This window comes from Catharus ustulatus, chromosome 1, assembly GCF_009819885.2.
Source record: "Catharus ustulatus isolate bCatUst1 chromosome 1, bCatUst1.pri.v2, whole genome shotgun sequence".
Lineage (NCBI taxonomy): Eukaryota > Metazoa > Chordata > Aves > Passeriformes > Turdidae > Catharus > Catharus ustulatus.
The window spans coordinates 17,054,417-17,077,275 of record NC_046221.1 but is presented as its reverse complement, the minus strand read 5'-3'; the positions used below and the strand labels follow the sequence as shown (position 1 = coordinate 17,077,275).

The following is a 22,859-nucleotide window of genomic DNA, read 5'->3' as shown; positions in this document are numbered from 1 at the left end:
CTGCATCCTTTAATAACAATGCATTTAAATGCAAGAACCACCAGCATGCATAATGCAGGATTGTAGCATCATGCTCTTCCCTGTTTAACTCCAGCAATCTCACAATCTCACTCAAATAAAGCATACTCATACAAATGATGCCATTAGATTTGCTACATGCCACATATAGGCAAGTGTTTATAATATTCAAGTAACATCTGCACTTTGCTAAAGATGTACCAGATTATTTCTAACACCAGATTGATCTCTGCTACACAGGTTTAAATCTAGAATGAGTCTTAAGCTGTCATTCTGGGAAGTGACAGACTTCACAACCAGCACAGAATAAGGAGTTCTGTTTGTGAGAAAGTGGCTTCCTTGACTTCTTCTAAAACAAAAATATAAGCCTATAATTTCTAGCTTTCTCTAACATTGTCTCTCCCTCAACTCTTACCATAAAAATTCTATTACAGAAAATTATAGGAGGCCATTATACAGTAAAAACAGTGTAACAAACTCCAAAACAGATTAAAACACAGCAAGGTACATGTATTTTAGATACGCATATTCAGGCAGACACATTAAAGTTATATTGTGCCTAATACTTCTTTTCAGTAGGGCTAATTTAAGGCAGCCTGCAAGTGCATTGTTAATGTCCTTCTTCCATAGTTACATCTGTGACACAAACATCTAACCTTCTATTGGAATGCTGAAAGAAAGCTGGAAAAAGATGTGACAAGGCACATCATTTACTCCTAACAAAAGGAATGAGAAAGGAGAGTAAGGAAGCATTTGTAGAGGAGAAAGAAGAAAATGGGATAAAACAGTCTATATAGTTTAGAAAAAGAAAGAATTAGTTTGATGGAAGAGTTAGAAGAAGGTAAAAATTAGTGTCAATGAATACACCATTTCCTTGAACAAACTGATGGATTTGACCAAAATAAAAAAGCCTTTTTAATGTAAGTGCCTGTTCAGCAAAATAAATAGACTTTTGAATAATGGGGTTTTTTGATCAGAAGAATATTTTGCTGTTTAAAAGAAATGGAATAAAAATTTGCTTAATTTTCAAAAGTCTAATTTTCAAGACATTCTTTTAGTACTTGTTTCTTTTTTGCCTATATGTTCTTTGTTACAATAGACTTCCTTCTCCTTCTGCAACTTTTCACTGGCAAAACTAAAAACAGAAAATTACTTAAATGAAGATTACTTCCAAATGAAATTAGGGCAATCATTAGTTCCACTGTTTTAGTTGTAAAAACAATATTCTATTTTTGACCCAGTCCCTTTCCACAATATTAAGAACATATACTCCAGTGTTGCCACATTATCACCTATTTGAGGCATGTTCTCTCCATTTATGGAAAGCACAACATTTTGTAAGATGTAAACAAATCAGCCTCAAAGTACATTTAGTCTTTTTATTAGCCTGTTGCATGAAAAAAAATGAAAGCAGGTTTCAATTATTTGGCTGTGCTGCTTTCAGTTACAATACTAAATGCTATTTACCCTCAGCTGAATTTTTTGTGGCCCAGAAATAATCAGTTTTAAGAGATTTACTAAAATACGGGTGTTTTATCTGAATTCCACATGGCCCTGTCTGAGGATAGTAAGAGAATTCAAATCTTGACTGAAAGCTATTGTTTTCTTTAGTGACCATTCAGTTAAGATTGTATTTAAATATTCTTAAAATTGAGAGCATTTTGTGGGATGATCTGCTCAAGTCAACACAGTAAGTATAGTGTCAAATATGTGTAGAATCAGAATAGAATCCAAACACAACTGAAACCCCAATTCCATGCTAACTTCACTGTGCAGAAATTAAGATGAAATCCATAAAATAGATATACTGGTTCCATGTTCATGAGTGATCTGATTGATCCTTCCACGCACACAGTCAAGAGAAACTGATATCAATGTTCCATTATGTACTTCAAAAGATGCACGGAGGGACACACTGGTCCATATGCTTCCCTCTGGCATCTGACCTCCAATCTGCTGAGCAACTGCTGTGGGTTGCAGGTGATCCATGGTCAACTGATTGAGAGTCACTTTGAGCACATTGCATGAATGGATTAGTTTTAAGTTGAATGCAATGCTGGCAACTCCCTTTTCAGTAAAAATAAAATACTTCTGAGCAAGTTGTCCAGAAGAAACCAGCTGTATCTGTTTCTCATTGGACGAGACCTGGGTGAAATCCAGTAGTTTGTTTCTTACTGCTCCAGTAGGCAGACCTGTAACAGAAACTGTGGCTGATATGGCACTAGAAACTGCTGAAGGGATCCAGATAAGGCTAAACATACTAATTCCAGAACTATCTCCAAAATAGCGAACATTACACTGTGCAGGAGAAAGTATCTCAAAGCTAACCAGATCTCCAGCACCAACCTTTGTGGCCCCAGAAGCAGATATGGATGTGTCTCTGTAATTTACCCCAGATTTAAATACATTCATTAATTCTCTGTTGGTACCATTCCTATTGATATAAGAAATTAGGGAGAAGCCCTCCCGGACACACGTATGACCCATGGAATACAATGCTTGATGAAACACAAATTTGACAACACCAGTTTCAGTGAACTTTATAGCTCTGCCATCATGAGACAAACTTAGCATATAAGGGTCAGAAACAGAAATTATTTTAAAGGTAGGTCGATAGTTGGTTTGGTAATGCATCGCTGTTGACATCTGTGCACTGAGTGCCACAGCACCGGTGTCATGGGACAACCAAAACAAACTCAGTGGGGTATTAAGATCATAAATATTTAAGTCTTTGCTTTGATTGCAGAATTGATTAGGGCTCCTCAGATATACAGAAAGAGTTTGGCTGGGCTCTACTTCAGCAACACTGCTTAAACTAGTGCTCTGGAAATACTTCCCTTCTGGCTGCTCGATCCGAACACCACTCAGTTCATAGTCTTCCTCGCTGCCATTAAGCTTTAAGGAAAGCTGCAAAAAGTTCCTGCAGTTGTGCTTTACTGCAAAATTTAGGTCAGTCCACAAGAGACCATGTTGTTTGAATACCAGGCTGCTCTCATCAGTGGACAGGATATCACAGGGAAGCTTTCCCTTTATCTCCAAGTTCAAGCCAGAGTAGACCTGAGAGATGCCAGACTTCACGGAGGGCAGAACGATGTTTGCAGCCCAAGACTCTGAGAGCTTGTTTTCACTGGCTGCTGAACAAACTGTGTCACTGACAGTGGAACAAGGCACGGCCACCATTCCATCTTCACACTTTAAACACGCTTGGCATTCCTGCATTTCCTTATTAAAGAAATGTTCCTCTCCACACATTCCCAAAGCTGCATCTTTCTCAGTAATTCCAAGGCATCGGAAGCCACCTGTTTGCAAGAAATGGACTGTTTTTATTGTCATACCTTTAAAATACTAAAACTAAAAACACTACAGCTCCACATATCAAGTATACTTGATATATACTAATCATAAGGGAGAAAACAGAAGACAGTTATGATGTTAGATCACTTTATGCCATTAAAGGAACCTTGATAGATTAAAGAGGAAGTATTAGGCATAACTCACCTTGTCCAAGCCAAGCACAACGCTTTGGAGTGAAAAAGAACCTACATAGGGGCAATTCTAACCAAAACCTGTAACACATCAGATACAATGATATCGGCCCAAAGACAATCTCTTCCTTCTCTGACATAAAAGGCATGCTGCCTGGTACACCGAGCAGCTCCTTTCAGCTACTGGAGAGTTCCCCTACGCAGGGAGAAAAGTGCACTGCCTGTCCAGCCATGCTACACCCTGGCCCTGCTGCCACTGTGATTGCTAAAGCAGTGCTTTGAACCCAAGGGACAAGGACCACTGGCATTCACTCCATACACAGTTTTTAAAAAACCTGCAAGAGACAAACAGAAAAACCAAAACTGTAAACAGCAGGTTTAAAATCATTATGCAGCAGTACACACGTTTAAAAAGTGGACAACCACTGCCCTAAGACACAGAATACCAGGGGTTGTGATCAAGCTATAGTAAAACACTGCTGCAAACAGTGAGGAGAATATACATGTGCCGTTTGAAATTACTTTGTTTGACATAAAACAACTTTGTGCTGTTAAATGGTACACCATGACCTCAGCGGATTAAAGAACGCACACCAAAAAAACAGGTTTTAAAAACAGCCTGTAATTTTCTGTGGCAATTTTCCAAGAGCAACACCAGCTGCCAGTGCTTCCACCTGGAACAACCAGAACCCAAAACCTTTGTACATGGAGATTTCAGGATCTGAATCAACACACAAGATCTGAGGCAACCTAAAGAATAACCACCTACAGTTTGTGTCTTAAAACTTAATCACTAAAGCGTTCATTTATGCTTTCTTACCAGCATGATCAAAACTCAATAATCATCTTTGTAATAGATCATCTTAAATATCCTTTAGTATCTTGATCCTATGTCATACAATTGCATTATTTTTTAGGTGGAAACTTCCTGTACCTGGGCAGGGATTTGCTCTAAGACTGGGACTACAAGCATTTGCATGGATTCTCCATGGCTAGCTCCGGGTGGGGCTGGCTTTGCCAACTGCTGACTGCCGACAGAAAAGCTCACCACACTTGCTACAAGTACACACGAATCTGGACCACAGGGGAGGTCAGAATTTTGACTAGAATTTATTTCTGATACTGCATTATTCAGAAGAGAACACCAAACACTGTGTTAATTTATACAGGCTTCATATATTCACCCTCATATCACTTTGTCTATTTACGCTTCATTCACTTAAGTGATGATTCTCCACTAACACCGATATGTAGGACTGTACCATTTATGACATGAGATTATTCCTTCTAAGATCTGGTACCATTTTATCCATTTTATCAAAAAAAGTTCACTGCAGAACAGTAGGATTTTTTCCATCTGAAAAAAAAAGTCAAGAGAAACTTAGCTCTTTTTTCCTCTCTAAATGTGTCTCAAGTTTTTATGAGAAACAACTGCCAAATAAATAAGATTACATTCTTCAACTAAAAACATTCTAGAGGGAGTATAGAAAAAAGTCACATACAATCTTTCCTTTTGAAATCAGTTTTAACCATGATGTATTTGCTCACATGACACTTCCTAACCACTTCTCCTATCAGTAGCTCCACCATCACTGAGAAATACTGGATGAACTGATATTAAATACAGACACACAGCTGGTTCACACGTCAGAGCAAATTTCAGTACTGCCGAAGAACACTTTTTATGCTATCAATTTCTTTAAAATATTTTAGTGTATATTTGTAGATACCATGTTTCACAAATACGTGTGATGGTTATATGCACTAATTTGCTGTCTAGTCTTTTTTTGGTTAGTTCTGCAGCAGGTGTTCCCCCTGTGTGTACTTCAAAGCAGCACACAGACTGCTTCTTGCTGTGTCTACAGTTGCAAGAGCAGCACCCTACCAAAGCAGATGATAGCCAAACATCAGAAACTCAGCACAGCAGCATGCTGGGACTGCCTCCTACTGCTCTTTATCACTTTACAACCCCTGCCATCTCTTCCTGGCTCCTTGCTCTGAGCACTCTGCACCTGGTTTTACAGCATGCAGTGCAGCTGTACTCAACCTGGCTTTGTGAAATTGAGTCTCCTGCAGCACATTCCCCAGCCCTTGCCGCTCACAGAGGCCAGATAATTGCAAGGCAATTACAGTAAGCTATGCATGTTTTTTTCTGCTGCTACTACTCACAACTGCCTGATGCAAAGGTTACATTTGGGCAGATTAGGTATGGGAATTCTTTACTTTTTAGAACCTCTATATCCAATTTGGATCATCACATATCAATATGCTTCATTACAAATCAGGGCTATCTGTCAAGGTTTTCATTCCTCTTCCCCCTGCATCCCACAATAAGTTATACAGTAAGTCTTTTTTATTTTGCATGGCATTCCAGGAAGAGTGCTTTTGGTTGATTCTATTTGTTGGATAAATAATCTGACTACTCTCCCATGGCTGTCTAAGAAGGAAATGATGCACCAAACCCTATTTTCATTGATTACATACCCCTAACAGTTATTCAACCTTAATGACTAGCGTTTAATCAAATAAATCAAAAATTCTCATCCTACACAGAAGTGAGAAAAAGCAGCAGGGGAAGAAGGTATGATGTAGAGGAAAGTGGAAGGGTGGAGAAAGAGAGGCTCCTAGTTACATGATTCTTTACTGTTATTTGCTCTGTCTCCCCTCACACTGTACATTGAACATGAGCTGCTACAGATGCAACAACCTTTGCGTGCAGCTTGAGAAACCACATTGAACATCTGGAACTCGTATGTCACATCACACGCCCTTCTCCTCTTCTTTACCCAAAACAGACATTCAGTTTCAGCCTTTCTTTTGACATATTAATCACACTTGTATAAGATAATGAGCTACCATGAACAGACAGGCTGAAAGTAGCAAACATCTCTAACAAAAAAAAAAAAATAGGAACATTCTCTCTTCCAAGAAAGATGGGAACAACATTGACAGGACATCAATTCCTGTCCAGGTGATGGGTAACAACTTGCTTTCACATATCTCTACACCACCATTAAAACTGGGAGAAGAAGAGAGGGAAGATTCCTTTCCCTTCAAATACACAGCTACTGCTTTTCTGTGGTCTGACAAACCATCACTACCCATCTGTTTCTTGGCAGTGTTTTGCCTTCACTTACATTCCTCCAGCCGTTGTACAGACCCTTTTTTGGTTGGTCCCTCTCCACAGAACCCACTGAATAAATTCATTACAGCCTTCCCTCTTCCAAGCCACAGACTAGAGCAACACCAAATGGCTACCACATTGGTGGCTCTCCCTTCCTAGGGTTGAGGTTTTGTGGGCTTCCATCCAACAAAACACCAACGGGAGCAAACCCAATGTCTCCGCAAAGACGAGACAAAGCCTTACACCTTTCCAATGCTCTGACTCAAATTTTTGCTCTAAACTGTCTTGCCTCCAACTGTTCACCCATACGACTCTCCAAAAGTGTCTTCCCTCTTCTTTTGTAAGACTGACACACCTCATGTGCAGCATTTACAACATAAGGCAATGCTAAGTGCTCTCTTCTTCAAGTAATTTCCAGTTTCCTGTACTATTTGTAGTAATACCATCCAAACCAACACAATTCCTGTCTAGAGGAAGGAAGGATAATATAAGAAAACCCACACTCTCTTTTAATCCTTTCCTAGGGTGCCACATTTTTCTCCGCCTGGTAAAAACGCACAAAATCAGTCACAATCAGCTGAAAACAGCCCTTGCCCCTCAAAGAGGCCATCCTCTTCTTACAAGTCTAGAAGCCTAGAGGAGGAAAAACATAGAATTTAATGAAGCCCTTTCTGGGTTATTTGACTGTGAGACCTCTGGTACAGGTCACAACTGGTGAAATGCTCTGTTTGATCACAAAGTTCCTTTCAAGGTTTTTTGGATGGCCAAAAATTAGACCAAAATTAAGAAACTTAGTACCTGGATATTTGCTCAGTATGTCTATTAATCTTGCTCTTTTGTGTCTGACTGCCATGAGAATGTAATGAAATAATGAAGTCAGCAGTGCAAAACACCAGACAGATTTGTTCTTAAATGTCTGAAAAACTCCCCCAAAGTGTCCTCAAATGATGGAAACTGTTAATCTTTGCTCAGTAGTTGACAATATTGTTGCTAAGGCGAATAAGATTAATGGAGGGAGGTCCTAAAAGAGTCTTCATTAGATCAAATCAGGTATTTACCCCAGTGCATTTTCCAGAAGGAAAGTGACAACCATTTTCCTCCATTAGGAATAATACCTTTGATTTGGGCCCTATTTGCATCAGCATAAAGAAGAAAAAAGTCAGGCCATAAGAGAAAATTAAAAGCAAAGAATATAAACCCCGATGCAAAAGGGACCATCCAGTGTTTCTAAAGGATATTAATATCCTAAATAGCCCATTGTCCACAAAAACTGCTACCAACTTACAGACTACTGTTTTTCAACCCCTTTGATTCCAGCAAGCTGTACATACCACTACTCACAAACATACAAGCTTGAGCCCTTACCTCTTTCTCTGGTGTTTTCCTGAAGATCAAATTATCCTCATTCTTTAATTACCAGAGAATATAACTTACCTGGAGTATTGAGGCATTTTATCCTCTCACCACAAATGCTTGGAGATTCAGTGCACTCATCTCTGTCCTGTAAATCACAAGAATCATATTGAAACAGTTCAACATGACAAATTTGAAGCAGGCATTTCAGGGTCTTTGACATCCATCTGTCTGTAATAGGTGCATGTAGGGGTGGAGAAGGGGTTGACCCCATAAGCATGTCAGAGCAGCACAATTTTCATTTGGATTTGCCACCTGTTTTAACCAGGTATCCAAAACCACCGTGTGATGCCACAGAAAGCAAGCAGTGTGCACAGGAGTGGAACAGAGGGGCTGCACAAGCCACACTTGTCATGATGCACATCCCCAGGAGTGGTGCATCAATCAATTGATCTTAAGGACATTGCAACAATTGAGACAGTGTTAAGGAAAGGCTTTTAAGGACGTTTAGTCTGGGAGGAAGCTGCTAACCAAAACACATTAAAGTAAATTAGAAAGTAATATTCCCTGTCAACAAGCACTCCTTTCACCCGACAGCAGGCAGAGCGGAAAGAAAAACAGCCTACATTTGCCTTCAGATGCTAGCATTAAAGAAAATTGAAGTTAGCAGAGAGGGAACTGGACAGACACATTCAGGTTCTCAGTATCTGGTCCAGATGGTCAGGCTCACGTTAAGAACTGGGAGCAACATTTAGCAAACAAGATACTGCTTTAAATATCAAGTTGCCTATATATCTTAGGACTTCTAAATGACAAAAAACAGACAAAGAACCATCTGATTTTGCTTGCATGCTAGTTTTGTGTTGTATAATAAAATGTATTTTATAATAAAATGTATTTAACAATAGAAGTATCTATGTTCTATATTTGTGTATTTGTATGTTATGTTTAAGAAGGAACTAGTTTACATTTGTTTTAACTGACAACTTCTGTTTCCAGACTTATAAATAAATGTCTGACTTATGCTTAATAAAGCTTTCCTGTGCTTTTCAGAGATGTCTAGAAGCTCCTGTAGAGTGTAATGGAATTAATTAAACAAATTTAGCATGCAAAAGTCTAAATGTTTTAGGATCCCTTTCCCTACCACGATGAAAAGAATCGAAGTCCTGCCAGCTGTCAGGTTTGGGAAAGTGTCACACTCAATTGGCACAAACCAGTGACTCATTTAGAACACCAAATGCTAAAGAGAAACCCACAAAAAAAACCTTCTGGCAGACTTTGAAGTTCCATAAACCCATTTGGTAAAACAAATGATCCAAACTGGATTTCTCTAGCTCTCCAGTTATTTCCAGAATGGTATCCCAATATGTCCAACACAGTGGTTCCTAAGCAATAACTGAAAGATACAGAATTATTTTTCACCTGGCAAATCCGATCAGAGTTTGCAGAACACTCGGCTATTTGGAAAAAACCAGCAGGACACAACGTGCATTTTTCACATTGTGAAGGCGTCTTTTGGAAATTGCAAAATTCATCACTTTCACAAAGGCCACAGTCCAGCAAAGACTCCCCAACATTAATCACTTTTGCATCCACTTCTACTTTGTGCACAGAGTATGACTTCTGGAGATGATTTCTGACCTGGTTCTGAAGTCCATGAAGATGACTTTCAAAATAATTTTGAATATCTTCTTGCAAACTCTGAAATGACATTTGTTTCACTGTATCAAAAAGCATGCCATATTGGACTTTGATCAGATCCATTTGCTCATACATCTTCCTTTGCTGTTCAAGAATCTCCCGTTGCTGGCTAACCAACACGTGCTGCTGTTCAGCAAGTTTTTGCTGCAAATCAGCAATGATCTGCTGTTGGCTTTTTAGCATCTCAGTGAATTCCTCGTGCCCTTTTGCAAGGTGCAGTTGTAGTATTAGGGCATCTTCAGATGGAACTTCATTTTCTCCTGAAATACAAATGATCTATTATTGTCCAAGCCTGTTGTATTATCTCTTCAAAAGCACTCCAATTTTAGCAAATCAATGAAAAGCCTCATTAAATTCAAGTCATCATTATAAGGCCTGTTCCTTTACTATCTCTGTAGCCCCTTCATGGAACCACAAGGTTTTCCATAAGCAGCTTATGAAATCATCATTTGCCCCTGCTTCAGGGCATAAATTAATCACCACATCAATAACAGATTAATCATTCCTATGTACATGTTCAAACACAATAAAGAGTAAATGGCCAATTTTCACTGTAGAAGTGATAAAATGAGGTGATAAAACTTGCTGCAAATACTAATCTATTAAAGGCAGTAAAAGGAAGGGTCAATTGCAAAGAGCTGCAAAAGGAGTCTATGATACTTAGCAACAGCAATAAAATGACAAAAAAAAAGTTCAGAGGAGATAAAGGTGAATAGAGGTTCTCACTGAAAAAAAGAATTCAAGTTTTTTTAGATCAAATGCCATACTTGCAGATTATTATTATCCCTTGGAAATTATCTTGAAGTAATATATCTAGATATAGATGTTGGGCTACAGAGCCATGTAATCATCAGTTTAGTGCCCAACAGAGGTCAAAAAGGCAAATAAAATGCTAGGATTAATTAGAAGAAGAAGATAAAACAGAAGATAATATATCATTATGACATTACATTATTCGATAGAGTATCTGAATACAGAATGCAGTCCTGGTTCCCCATCTCAAAAAGGAGTATAGAAAAACTCAAAAGTTCACAAAAAGCAAGGAAAATCTAACATATGATACTGCTGCAATATGTGAAACTAGGTAAGACTTCAGGATCAGGAAAAAAAAAAGAAACCAAACTATGGTATATTAGAGGTATACTAAAGCAAGTAAATAGGGGAAGACTCTTCAATCTTTCTTCCAGTAAAAGAATTAAAGGACATTAAATGAAGGCAGCTGTGCCATACACATTAAAACTTCAACAATAAAAGCAATTTGGGGCTTAAAGGCAGACTTTGATCAGACTCAGGAAATCTAAGCAACAAACTGTTGGAGCTGGGAAAATGATCTGAGAAAATATCGTGCTGTACTTTCTACACTACCTGCTGCTGGACACTGCCAGAGAAAATCCTCAATCCACATAATCATTCATCTGTTCTTAAGCAACACTGATTTTTATGCTTACAAGCACAGAACATGAAGGATGGCACAATGAACAAAGACCATATCCAGTTCTTCTTTACAATTCCCAAAATATTTTGCTGTTTAGTTAGTTTTACTCATAGCATAATTTTTATTTTAATTAATTTTTATTTTAATTAATTTTTATTTTTCATCACTAATTTAAATATTAAGGTAGTTTGCAGTACACTGGATTTGAAAAAACAAAGACCAGAATAAGAAAACAAAACCCAGTTTGTGTGCATTGCTTCTTTTGGGATGCCAATCTTTCATCTGAAGTAAGCTGTACTCATGGTGCTGCTGAAATATAGCAGGGACATTGGGCTCATCTAATGGGAAATGGGACTACAAGTGTGCACTCCAGCATCTTCACCTGGCCAAAAGAAGTGGTGGTTCAGCTGCAGTTGGCAGGAGTCTTCCAGACAGTAGGTGTGGTGCTGGTGATACTGGTTGCAAAGATGATGATGACATTTGTGTAATCCCTGCAGATGGGCTGATGGGTGTGACAGGCAGCTGGTGGAGAGTGACAGTCATACACATGAGCCTGCAAACATGGACACCATGCTGGGAATCAGCTTGAGTCCCTGGTATTGGCCCATGGAGGGCTGGCATCAGGCACAGCCTTCAGTAGACTGCTCCTCATATGAATGGGGCTTTTTAACAGGATGAACAACAGACTGTTCAGCTCACCAAAACATAGCTTATCCCAGCAGGATAACTAGAGCAAGGATATTTTAATTACAGTAATTTCACAACTATAAGGCACACCCTTTTGACTAAAATTTTGATTGAAACCCGGAAGTGCGCCTTCTAATCCAGTGCGCCTTATATATGGACAAAGTTCGGAAATTTGCCAACCTGGAAGTGCGAGCCACGAGCCGAGCCGCAAGCTGAGCCACGAGCCGCACCAGTCGCAGGAGCCGAGCCAAGAGCTGCAAACCGTGCCGCAAGCCAAGCCACGAGTCGAGCCGTGAGCCAAGCCGCGAGCTGAGCCGCGAGCTGAGCCGCAAGCCGCGTTGCAAGCCCAGCTGCACCAGCTGCAAGAGCCGCGCCAGCTGGTGCCGCGGGCAGGCGGGAGTGCCGAGCCCCATGGCACTGGGAGGGCACCTGGGGCTGCATTTAAAGGCTACACCGATTGGTGAAAAATGTTTGCAAATTGAGCACCTGCCAGTAAACCCTGCAATTGCGCGATTCCATTACTAATTCGTTACTTTATTGCACACGGATCCTCATTGGAAAAAAAAGTGCGCCTTATAGTCCGGTGTGCCTTACATATGGACAAAGTTTGGAAATTTGCTTACTCCCAGAGGTGCGCCTTGTAATCCGGTGTACCTTATAGTCGTGAAATTACTGTACTAAAGAATCACTGCAAATCTTCTCAGGCACTGTCACAAAGCTGGCAGTCATAGGCTGGGGTGGGCCACCTGTGCATGGTGAATTAATGCAGGTAAAAACCAAGCCTTTGTGTCACCTAGGCAATATATTCCAGCTCCCCTGCTGTCTAAGGGGAGGTCAATGGCAAAGAAACATCTCATTCAGCTGGTATTAGTGATGTGCTGAAATGGTACCTTAACAGAAATGTTCCTCTAAAAACAGAGAAAGACAGGAACAGTCACTGATCTGTCTCTTGAATCACTGAATAACGGTTTGCAGTGGAAGGGATCTTAGAGTTCATCCAGTTCCAATGTCCCTGCCCATGGCAGGGACACCCTGCACTAGACCAGTTTGATCAGAGCACCATCCAACCTGCCCTTGAACATTTGCAGGAGTGGGGCATCCACAAATTCTCTGGACAAACTGTTCAGTGTGTCACCACCCTCACAGTGAAGAATTGCTTATATATACTGCTAATATCTTATGTACACCTACTCTCTTCAAAGTTGGAAGCTATTCCCCCTTGGCATGGACATTACATCTGTTTAACTTGCAGCTCTCCCCAGACAATTGTCAATGCATTTCCCCCAGTTAGAGATCTGATTATCACATTATTTGTTCTGTTTGCTTCAGCAGACAAGCCATGCTGGAATTGCTATACAAACCATGTTAATTTGGAAGATTTGGCTCTAGCTGCCAATGGGGATTCCTCTGCACTACTGTAGTAAACTCACTGACCTGTGTTCAAAAGAAGGTCAAAAGGAAACACAGAGATGTTAGAAGTTGCAAGCAGAGAAGAATGCTGAATTCTTGGCTAGACAATGACTTGAAGGAAATCAAAGACAGTCAACATGCCTTATTTTTTGTTCCTGATGCCAAATACATGGAATTTCTCCTATATGTTGATGAAGAATATGCTGTTCTTCCATTCCTATGAGAGAAAGCTGCCTTATGAAGGTCTGGGTCCTGTCTTTGGAATGGGCAAAACATGTGTATATATGTCCTCTGTCCAGTCTGGACATAAGCATGTCTACAGCAAGACTCATTTACACCAACTTGCAGCACTGGGCACAAGGCAATAGCACAGCAAGAGGAGAATTTCTGAGTGGTCCTCATCTCAAAACTCACATAGAAGCCTGTATGTTATCACAGGTTTGCTCACTGTGTGTTCCATGTTGACAGTGCCTTCCACGAGATTACATGGTTTAGTGGGCAGTGTTGTACCCTACTGTCTCTCCCATATATAGGACACTTCTCTCTGCCACAGCAAGATGAATGCACAAATCTGTAATCACCACTTCCCACAATCCATTCTTGACACATTCAAGGATTTTTTAAGGGAAACTTCTAACCACACTGCTCTTCCTCCAAGACTTCACCCAGCATCAGGCCTGCAAAGAGCATAAAACTGAAAGAGTCTCCAAACATCTTCAGCCTCTGACCCTTTAGTTTTAATTCCTCTGACATACTTCAGAGGGGACAGAGGACCCAAACCTAAGGCCCAGGAGATGTTAGCTGTAACTGCTGATGGTATTGGAGACTGGGCAGCACAGACTGACCAGAGACAGCCAAAGAAGAAGATAACGTTTTGAGAAAGAGGTTATGCTGAGCTGGATGCTCTTTTTAAGACTTGAACGGAGATACAACACCTGCTTTCAGCACCATCCAAAAGTATTACTCTTTTCTGTACAAACAGAATGCTCTCACTATTTGCCAAGGCTTGTATAACATAGAGAAAGACTTTGGTGTGGACAAACAAAATGCAAATGTCCTGGATTCCTCAGCAAAGTGGAGCCATGGCATTTATGATGACAGTATAAAGAAGAGGTTCTATGCAGAGAAGCAAAGGGAAGTTAACCACACTGACTTGTTTTCTGTCCACCTTTGGTCACTGAGCACATAGAGGTTCTCTAAGACATCTGGGGACAGTTTCAGGCAAAACGAACGCAAGACAGTGTCACTGCATTATGCACAGGGGGGCTTAAATGTCAGTCCTGGCACTGGAACCACCAAGTGCAGCAGTCTCCTTTGGAGGAGATGTCACTGCACTAAGCAGACCTTGATAACTTGTAGATTTAGCATGTGCTCTGATGTCTGAAGCAGCCACAGCACTCATATGAGCCATGCAGATGTGACAAAGCTTAAATTACTTTCTTCATGCTTTTTATTAGCTTTTAGCAACAATGGGAAATAAATCACCCTTCCTAATATATTTCCTGTCTTTCAGTTAAGGCATTAAACCAGAATCTAAACCGTTTTGTGGTTATTAAGGACCTGTTGGTGCTCTTCATGTCTGTAAATTCATGCATCCCTGACAATTAGAGACACCTTCTGCTGACCTGAGCATAACCACAGATGCACCTGGTTTCCTACCGGAATACTGAACTCACCAGAACTGTGCTTGTCAATGGACAGGCAAGTGTTCTGAACAGTGCACACTGTAAGAGATGTTTTACAACTTTTTTCCCCCTGGCTATCACAGCAACACAGTTTGGCAGCAATAGCAACTTTCTTACCAATGGCACCAGTCTGGGTATAGAACATACACCCACCCCACGGAAGCGTTTTACGATGTTGTTATAAATTTAGAACACCAGACTGTAAAGAGAGAAACTTAAATTTGTTTTAAAACAGCAGTAAAAAAGATTCTGCCACGTTTCATCAGCTCTAGGTCTCCTAGGTGCACACGTTTATGGAGGGGAGATGAAGGGGAGCAGAGGGAAGAGCCACGGCAGCAATTCCCTCACACGGTGCGAAGCCTAGTGGCAAATTTTCTTCCTAATTCTCCCAAAACAAGGAGTTCTGGTGCCGTCGCTCAGAACTCTGAGAGGTGCTGAAACCCTTGCCCAGCAGACACCTGCCCGGCTCGAGGAGACGCAGCACCCCGCGGCTCTCCGTGGCCACACTGAGTGCCAGGGGGCTGCAGGAACCCGACGTGCCCCGGCAGGGCGGGGATGGTGCAGGGAGCGCCCTCCCACCCCGTGCCCCTCACGCCGCCCGCACCTGGCTTGACGTCGCAGGTGAGCTGCACCCCCGGGGCGCCGCCGCCTCGCTCGGCAGCGGCGTGGGCAAACTCGTCCCCCGCGAACTGGGCGGCTCTGTCGGCGGCGCGCAGCAGGGCGGGCTCGGGGCAGCCCTCGGCGGGGCCGGCGCAGCCCGGGCCGCGGGGCCGCGGGCGGAGCGGCAGCAGGCGGCACTGCAGGCCCTGGCAGTCGCGGCGGGTGGCGTTGGCGGCGCAGTCCCCGCCGGGGCAGGCGGGCAGCGGGGCGGCGGGCGCTGCCTTGCCCTGCGGCCGCAGCGGCGCGGCGCTGTGCAGGAAGGAGCGCGCCGGGCGCCCGGCCCGGCCGCCGCAGCGGGGTCCGCGGCAGGGCGGCGGGGGCGCGGAGCTGCCCTCGCACGGGGCTCCGCGGCACGGCTCGGCCGAGCCGCCCCCCGCGCCCAGCAGCGACAGGCAGACGCCCAGCCAGCAGCGCGCCCACCACAGCCGTCTCCCCGGCATCTCTGGCCGCGCCTGCAAGAAAGGAGAGGACGCAATGGGTCAGGGCAGATGCCCCTCTCCCTCCGCCCTAGCCCAGGCTGCGCAGAGCCGCGGAACCCCGCCCCCCGCACCCCTCTCTCCCTCCGTTTATGCAGCATCCCAAATGCAGGAAAAACTTTTCACTTGCGTCCCGTCCCGTCCCATCCCTCCCCGGCGGCTCCCGGCGTAACCTGCGGGAAGGTGCGGGACAGCGCCCGGAGCAAGCGCGGCCTCGGGGCTGTGCTCCTCGGAGGGGCTGCCCGCACCGGGACCAACCTCCTCGGAAAGCTGGAGGGGAATGGAAATGTGCAACATTCCTGGGGCTTCGTTAGCATCAGATTTCCCAAGCGCCTCCCTTTAACCCCTTCGTTCCTCCAGCCCCTGCCGGCTGCCCGGGCGGCGGTGGGACGGAGGCGGGGGCTGCCCCGCTGCTCCCGCCGGCTCCGGCTCTCCCGCCGCCGTTTCCTGGCTGTGTTATCCTACGGCGCCCAGACAGGGATATGTACATGTCTTAAAAGGCTGGCTTTTATTCCGAGTGATTTTACTGAGCCTCAAAAAAAAAAAAAAAAAAAAAAAAAAAAAAAACCAAAAAAAAACCAACAAAAAAACCCTACCCTAAAGTCAAACAACCAAAACCCCAAAACCTCAAACTGAACAAGAGTAAAGTGCGCGCGCGACGCAGTTTCCAACAAGGAAAATTTCCTAGGTCTGAAAAAGTTACGGGTAGTTTGGATTTCTTGGTTCCCACTTCCATCCAAGTTAACCACGACCGCAGCTGCCGTTTTCTCTGAGGCTACCGAGGCCCGCAGCAGAAGCGAAGCGAAGGACCGATTTTGAACATGTGGCTGTGCCCGTGTGTATTTGCTTTCTGATGAAGCAGCTTTCCCGGACCGCTTCTGGCAGCGCTCACACCGAGGTGTGAGGATCAGCATACCTTTCAAGTGCTCCGAGGCGTGAATAACTCCCCGCAGCAGGAGCCACCTCGCTTATCTAATCTCTTCCACATGCTACCGCGGCAAAGCGACACCAAGTATGTGTCCAGTTCAGCACTAGCTGCGATGCCGCTTTGGGAAGTCTGCCAGCGCACATACAATAGCTATCGACAGAAGAACAATTACAGAAAATTCTATTTGTTGATTCATTAGCCTCAGCTTCCTTCCATCCACGGGCTCACACGTGTCAAATCTCTTCAGAGCATCTTTGCAACGCTCTCACACATTCCCTTTGCTATCACTTATACAGGAATGAGGAGAAACAGCATTGCTTTATTGGTTGTTTTGTTTCAGGCTTTTTTCCCCTAAAAGTACTACAAACAAGTTTGGAACTTCTTGGGATTTTTTTTTAATTATTCAGGCTTATTAATTTATTGGAAAAACATACCAAGTACATCACTTGCAAACTGGCTCATCATTTTTTGACTAAGCATTACTTATTTTGAAAACACTGACTTGTCAAAACTGAAATGCCCTGTGCAGCAGCAGCAGTAAAGGCTCCAACACACAGGGGTTGTAGCCTCAGCTGAATTCTGCAGGGCTGGTCACCTGCCAGGTTCTAGAACATCTGCCTGGGAAAGCTGTCAGCTCTGCCAGACCAGATGCTACATCAAATGCCCAACAGTTCCTTGACTCTTTTCCTTGACCTTCTACTGAAGTAGAATTCCAGAGTCAACTGCTCCTGAGAGAGTCTATGGTTTCCTATGGCTTCCAGTAGCTCTACAAAAAGGCAGAGACTAAACAGAAATAAACCTTCACAGTTTGTTCCTCTGGGTAATCCACAACCCAGCTGTGGTAGTATGGAGCTCTGCATGAGCTCCTTGATAGGTTTTGCAGCCAATACATTGCTACCACAGCTGTATTATTTTGGGGATCTGTGCCAGTGCATATAAAGCTACATAAGATACAAACTCATCTTCAGAAATGCCATAAAAAAGGCTGTAGAGTTGGGGATGATTCCTAGAGTAGCTACACCTTCAGGCTAATAATTCATGAGATGACATAAGACATGATGTTCTCAGACACTACACAGATCAAGAGTAACTCTCCTGAATCTGAACTCTTTATATACTGATGTGAAAAAATATAGAATTTACCTTCAAACCTGAACCTTAATAGCATTTTTTTTTTTCTGGAAAAAAACCTCTTTTGGATAGGGAAATATGAAATATCAGTAATAGTGCCAACAAGAGTATTGATTCACACATTTGACTTTGGAAGGGTCTGTAACATAGAATGCAGCAGTGGGAGAGGCTGCCATTGGTTTGAGAAGTAGCATAAACGTGTGTATGCCATCCCTATAATTGGAAAGTTGTGCATCAATTAAATGGAGGGGGTGATAAGTGTAAAAAACTATGTTCTGCTGATGTCTAATATAGGGCTGATATTATATGACACTATTTATAGGTACTGTCTACAGGTGCATAGGTACCAGAATCACCCAGCAAACCTGCTGAACACCCAAACTGAAGTCAGTGACTTGTTTGTAAATACACATAAAGCTGTACCTGTTGTACTCTCGCTTTCCATCCCTGCGTGGGCGCTGTGTAAGGACGGAGAGTCCCTACTTCCCAAGTTTGAAAGATGGTTTGGTGCAACGCCTTTGTCATGGCATTTTTCAGATTGAGTGTGTTTACTGGCACAAAAGGAGAAGCTCAGATCAAAGTAAGTAGGGGGTTCCTACATCTATGCAGTTTGGGGAGGTTTCTTCAAGACTTAGCAATGATTAAAATTCGTACAGAACTGGTCTGTGCTGCTACATCCCCGCTGGTACTAGTAGCTGTTTGGTGTCTGTCCAGAAAGGAGCATATCCTATTAGATTGCCCCAAAAAGCACCCTCTGCAAGTACCAAAATGGAATGTGATAGGCAAGAAAGACTGGGGTAATTGCTGCAAAACAGCCCTGCTGCGCTGAACCACCACAAACCCAGAAAGAGCCCAAAACCGGTTTACTCATCTCCATCTTCAAGTGGATGCAGCAGCTCCCCGTGCAGTGGAGGGCTTTGCCCGTCTCGAAATCCATCTTACCGAGACCAGCGAGACCCTTCAGGGAGCATCCGCGTCTCCCGCAGCTGCGGAGCCCCTCGGGGCCGGAGGGGCCCGGGCGGCAGCCGGCAGAGGGCAGCAGGGCCCTGTCCCCATCCTGTCCTCATCCTGTCCCCGACCCTGCCGCCGTCCCCATCCCGTTCCCTTCTGTCGCCTGTCCCGCACTCCCCCGCCGCTCCCGTTCGGGTTCGCTCCCGTTCGGGTTCGCTCCCGTTCGGATTCCCTCCTCGGGCGGTTCTTCGGCGTTTCTCGAGGCACCGGGCGCGCAGGGGAGACCCCGGGAGGATGCACCGCATCCTTAAAGGCTATTGGCTTTGATCAAGCCTCTTTTTCTCTGCTTGTTTCTTTGTTGAGGCAGCTGGATAGAGTAAAATGTTCTTTCTCGTGCTCTTTGTGCATGAGCCAGTTTTTTGAAATAGCCCGGACAACCTGCATTAAACATCTTTGAATAACGTTTGGAGTTGGATGATATTTTGCAATATGGATGACAGAAAACATCCAAAGCAGTCACACATAACACAATTGCTCAACTTGATTTACTTTTCTTAGATTTCTAGTTTAACTATGCAGTAGTTTTGGAAAAAATCCCTGCCAGGTACTTAAATCTAGACCCCACATTATTTCCCCACCTTTCACAATCTTTTGCAATAGCAATGTTCAACAATTATTTGATCCTGCAGACCTTGCAGACATGCTTAACTTAGCACTGCTTACAGTGCATACCTTTCCAGATACACTTTTTTCTTTTTAAACCCAAACCAGAACAAAATAAATATTTTTGCATGGTTGTTTTCAATTATTTATTTTTTCAATACTTTTCTGGAGGGGCTAAAATTCCAAGTATTGCTGCCATTTTTAGTAAATGTTGGTTCCCAAAGAAGATTGATAGCTAAATAAATATGTATGTCAGATGAAAAACATAGGAGTAGTTTTGAGTTTTTCCAATAAAGCTAATGGGATTTTTGCACGAACATTAGCTAAGAAAGAAAAAGAAACTAAGGAGAAACAAATTGTGACAGAATGTATCTAACTTGCTATCAGGCAGCATTTGAAACACTCTGATTTTGCTCAATACCTTGAATCTTTCACTGTTTTTCAGAACATTACCAAATTTAAATCCCAAGGTGTTTCTAATATTTTCACAACTGCCGAGTTTCCTGTTTAGAAACTCTTTTTAATGTCCACTAAACTTCAGGCTCTATTTCTACATTGGATTTCAATAAATTCATTCTATACACTGTACACAGATTCCTAATCAAAGTATAGATGAACTAATAACAGTTGAACTGGTAATAATGCATGTCAAGGATTTAACAAATTTTGCCTAAAACAGCCATTACAAACAGTTTGCAATACAAAATGGATAGACCTCAAACTTTTGTTTCTTTCTTCCTGGAATGATTTTATGTCATGCAAAATGGCATGCAATGATATCTGTGATTGCTAATTTGTCTGTAACTACACCTTAGCTGACTGAACAACTAGATGAACAGAGGAGAGAGCTATGTCACTGAAGCAGTACTTCTCTTTGCTACGTCCTCCATCAAGAACTATCATCAAACCTCACAAGATAATCAGCCTCCATTAGATGTTAGACTGTCATCCCTTCACAGATAACAGTTTACCATCTATTTGGTACAGGGAAAGAAATGGAAACTCACAGTGTCCAATGGGAGAAGATAGAGAAGCTCCACTAAATAATGACAATACTAAAACAACCACCCCTGCCAGATTTCAGTGTTTCATTTAAAAAAAATAAATAAATAAAAGGGAAACAGTATAGTTCAGAGGACATACTTTACTGTTGTTAAGTTACACCCAAGAAGAAGTTGTTACCTTGGCATATGGATACTGGACACTGGACAAAAGAAGAGCTACTATCTGTGAGAAGATCAATGCCAAAGATCTCAGATAACACATATTGCCAATCTCCACCTGCACAGAAGCAGCAGCAACATTTCTGCAGTGTAGCTACAAACAGATGAAGGATCTCCTTTTCTAAGTAAGTTTGGGAATGACCTGTTAGCCAACCAATTTTAGGGAATCACCTGAAATAATGTTTGTGGAAGTTCATTTAAAAAAAGCAAATTAGTCTGGTAGTACAAGTTTAGTATTTTGTGGCTTCAACTTCTATCATCAAAATAATACAAAGACAGGAAGCACAAATATTTTTCTCCAATTGCTGTGAGAAAACTACATCCTTTTCACAATGTAGCTCTTAATTGTACTAAAACTGAGCAAGAAAATGCATACACCACAGCTTGAAACTAATAGCATTTCTTTGTTTCCACAGCCCAGTGTAGTTTCTCTGCAAAACAAGCTGCTGCCTCATATCAGGGTGTCAATGTGCTCCACATGGGCTCACAAGGCTGCACACAGCTCTGCAGACCTGCTCTGTGTTGCAACTGCTTCCTCCAAGTGAGCTCTATCTGCCCTGTGGATAAGCCTTCAGGCTCTCAGACTTCACATAATCTAGGATTTTACAGCTGGAGTGTACTATGAATACTTTGAATTGGTCAGGGCTCAGACTTTGCATTTTCTAAGAAATCCTGCCAGTTTGAAATTTTAATTTGTCCCAATTTAGAATGAAAACTATTAAAACATTTCCTAGAAAATAGAAATTCCATTAACAATGTTATTTGGGAAACAAAGATCCCCAGCATTCCCGAAAAGCAACTATTTCTTCCAAGAGCAGTGGAGCCCTGAATACCAGGAGGTCCTTGTATTCCTGTATCCCTGAGACAAGGAAGAGGCCATCACACAGGAATAGATCTGACTGAATGGAAAACTGGCAGCTGACCCGCCTTGCAGAGGATTGTCAAAAGTTATCTGTATTCCATTATAAGGCTCACTGAGATAAGCTTTCATGAAATGTTTCACTCTCAGTGAACCAGCAACTTCTGACAGAAAACATGCCAACAGAATGGTGTTTCCAAGAGATGCATTCATAGCTGGATGACACAATGATAAAAATATCTCAGACTTGGCTAGACTATCTGGTCAGCATTAGTTCAGTGCTACAAGGCTCAGCCTCCTGAAATAATAATCTTTGAGTCACCTTCTGTTCCCCCAATTGCTGACTGTACTCCTTCAGTAATGCCACATGAGCATTAGAAGCACAGCACAGAATCCTTGCTAATGGTTTCATACTTGGTTAGAGACAATCTCCTGGACAGATATTTTTGCATTCTACTTTGAAGGCTTGTAGTTAAATATGGGCCACCAGGCTACCCAAAAATTCTCCTGATCAAAGCACCTTAACAAGGAATCTTGTCTTTTTCCCCAGGGCCCCTATACCATGGTAATGGGAAAAGCATGCAAATGATGAGGGAAAATTTCTCTTGAGTAGCTGTAGAGATAAGTTTTGGAAGAATTGAGTGTATTCCCATGCCTTCATACAGAAGATCTGCTAAGAGAAGGTGTGCTTGAGGTACATCACATCAGTGTACATTCACGTTACCAAGAATTGTGGAACAGGGTCCACAGCTGGATATAAATAATGTGTTTTAAAGCAATGTCAGCAAGTGCAAGAGCTACCTAACTTACCACTTTAGCTGCTATTTTCTTTCCATATACTGTTTCTAATGGCCAGAGGACAACCTCAAATCTAACCTGTTGTTTCTCTTTTTCATTAGAGGAGTAGCAGGAACTGTCATTTGCTAGTAATATTCTCTTTTATAAAATCTGGTTAGAGTATTTTTGCTTTTAAAACAAAAAAACTTTTTGAGTTTTTTCACTTTTGCCAGTTTTTAACTGTTTGGATCAATACATACTCAGGTGTTTGTAAAAAATGTGACAGAAATTAA

The 22,859-nt window shown here is 42.4% G+C and overlaps 1 protein-coding gene across 1 annotated transcript; it reads right to left on the bottom strand.

Annotated features, from left to right (window-relative positions):
• Positions 1-446: 446 nt before the first annotated feature.
• LOC117003784 lies at positions 447-16,948 on the bottom strand. Its single transcript, XM_033074037.1, has 5 exons — positions 16,631-16,948; positions 15,503-16,010; positions 9,403-9,941; positions 8,062-8,128; positions 447-3,317 (listed from the first exon to the last, which is right to left on the bottom strand). Exons 1-5 carry the CDS (start codon positions 16,946-16,948, stop codon positions 1,798-1,800), a joined length of 2,952 nt encoding a protein of 983 aa, XP_032929928.1. The 3' UTR covers positions 447-1,797.
• Between the last annotated feature and the right edge of the window lie 5,911 nt (positions 16,949-22,859).

What these genes read in the sequence shown, in the direction of transcription:
- LOC117003784 (XM_033074037.1), bottom strand. Translation starts at nt 16,948, where the DNA reads ATGCTGATCCTCACACCTCGGTGTGAGCGCTGCCAGAAGCGGTCCGGG. An exon ending in ACTCTGATCGGATTTGCCAG is followed by an intron (nt 8,129 to 9,402) that starts GTGAAAAATAAT and finishes TGTGATTTACAG; the next exon opens with GACAGAGATGAGTGCACTGA. An exon ending in AAAATGCCTCAATACTCCAG is followed by an intron (nt 3,318 to 8,061) that starts GTAAGTTATATT and finishes TCTTGCAAACAG; the next exon opens with GTGGCTTCCGATGCCTTGGA.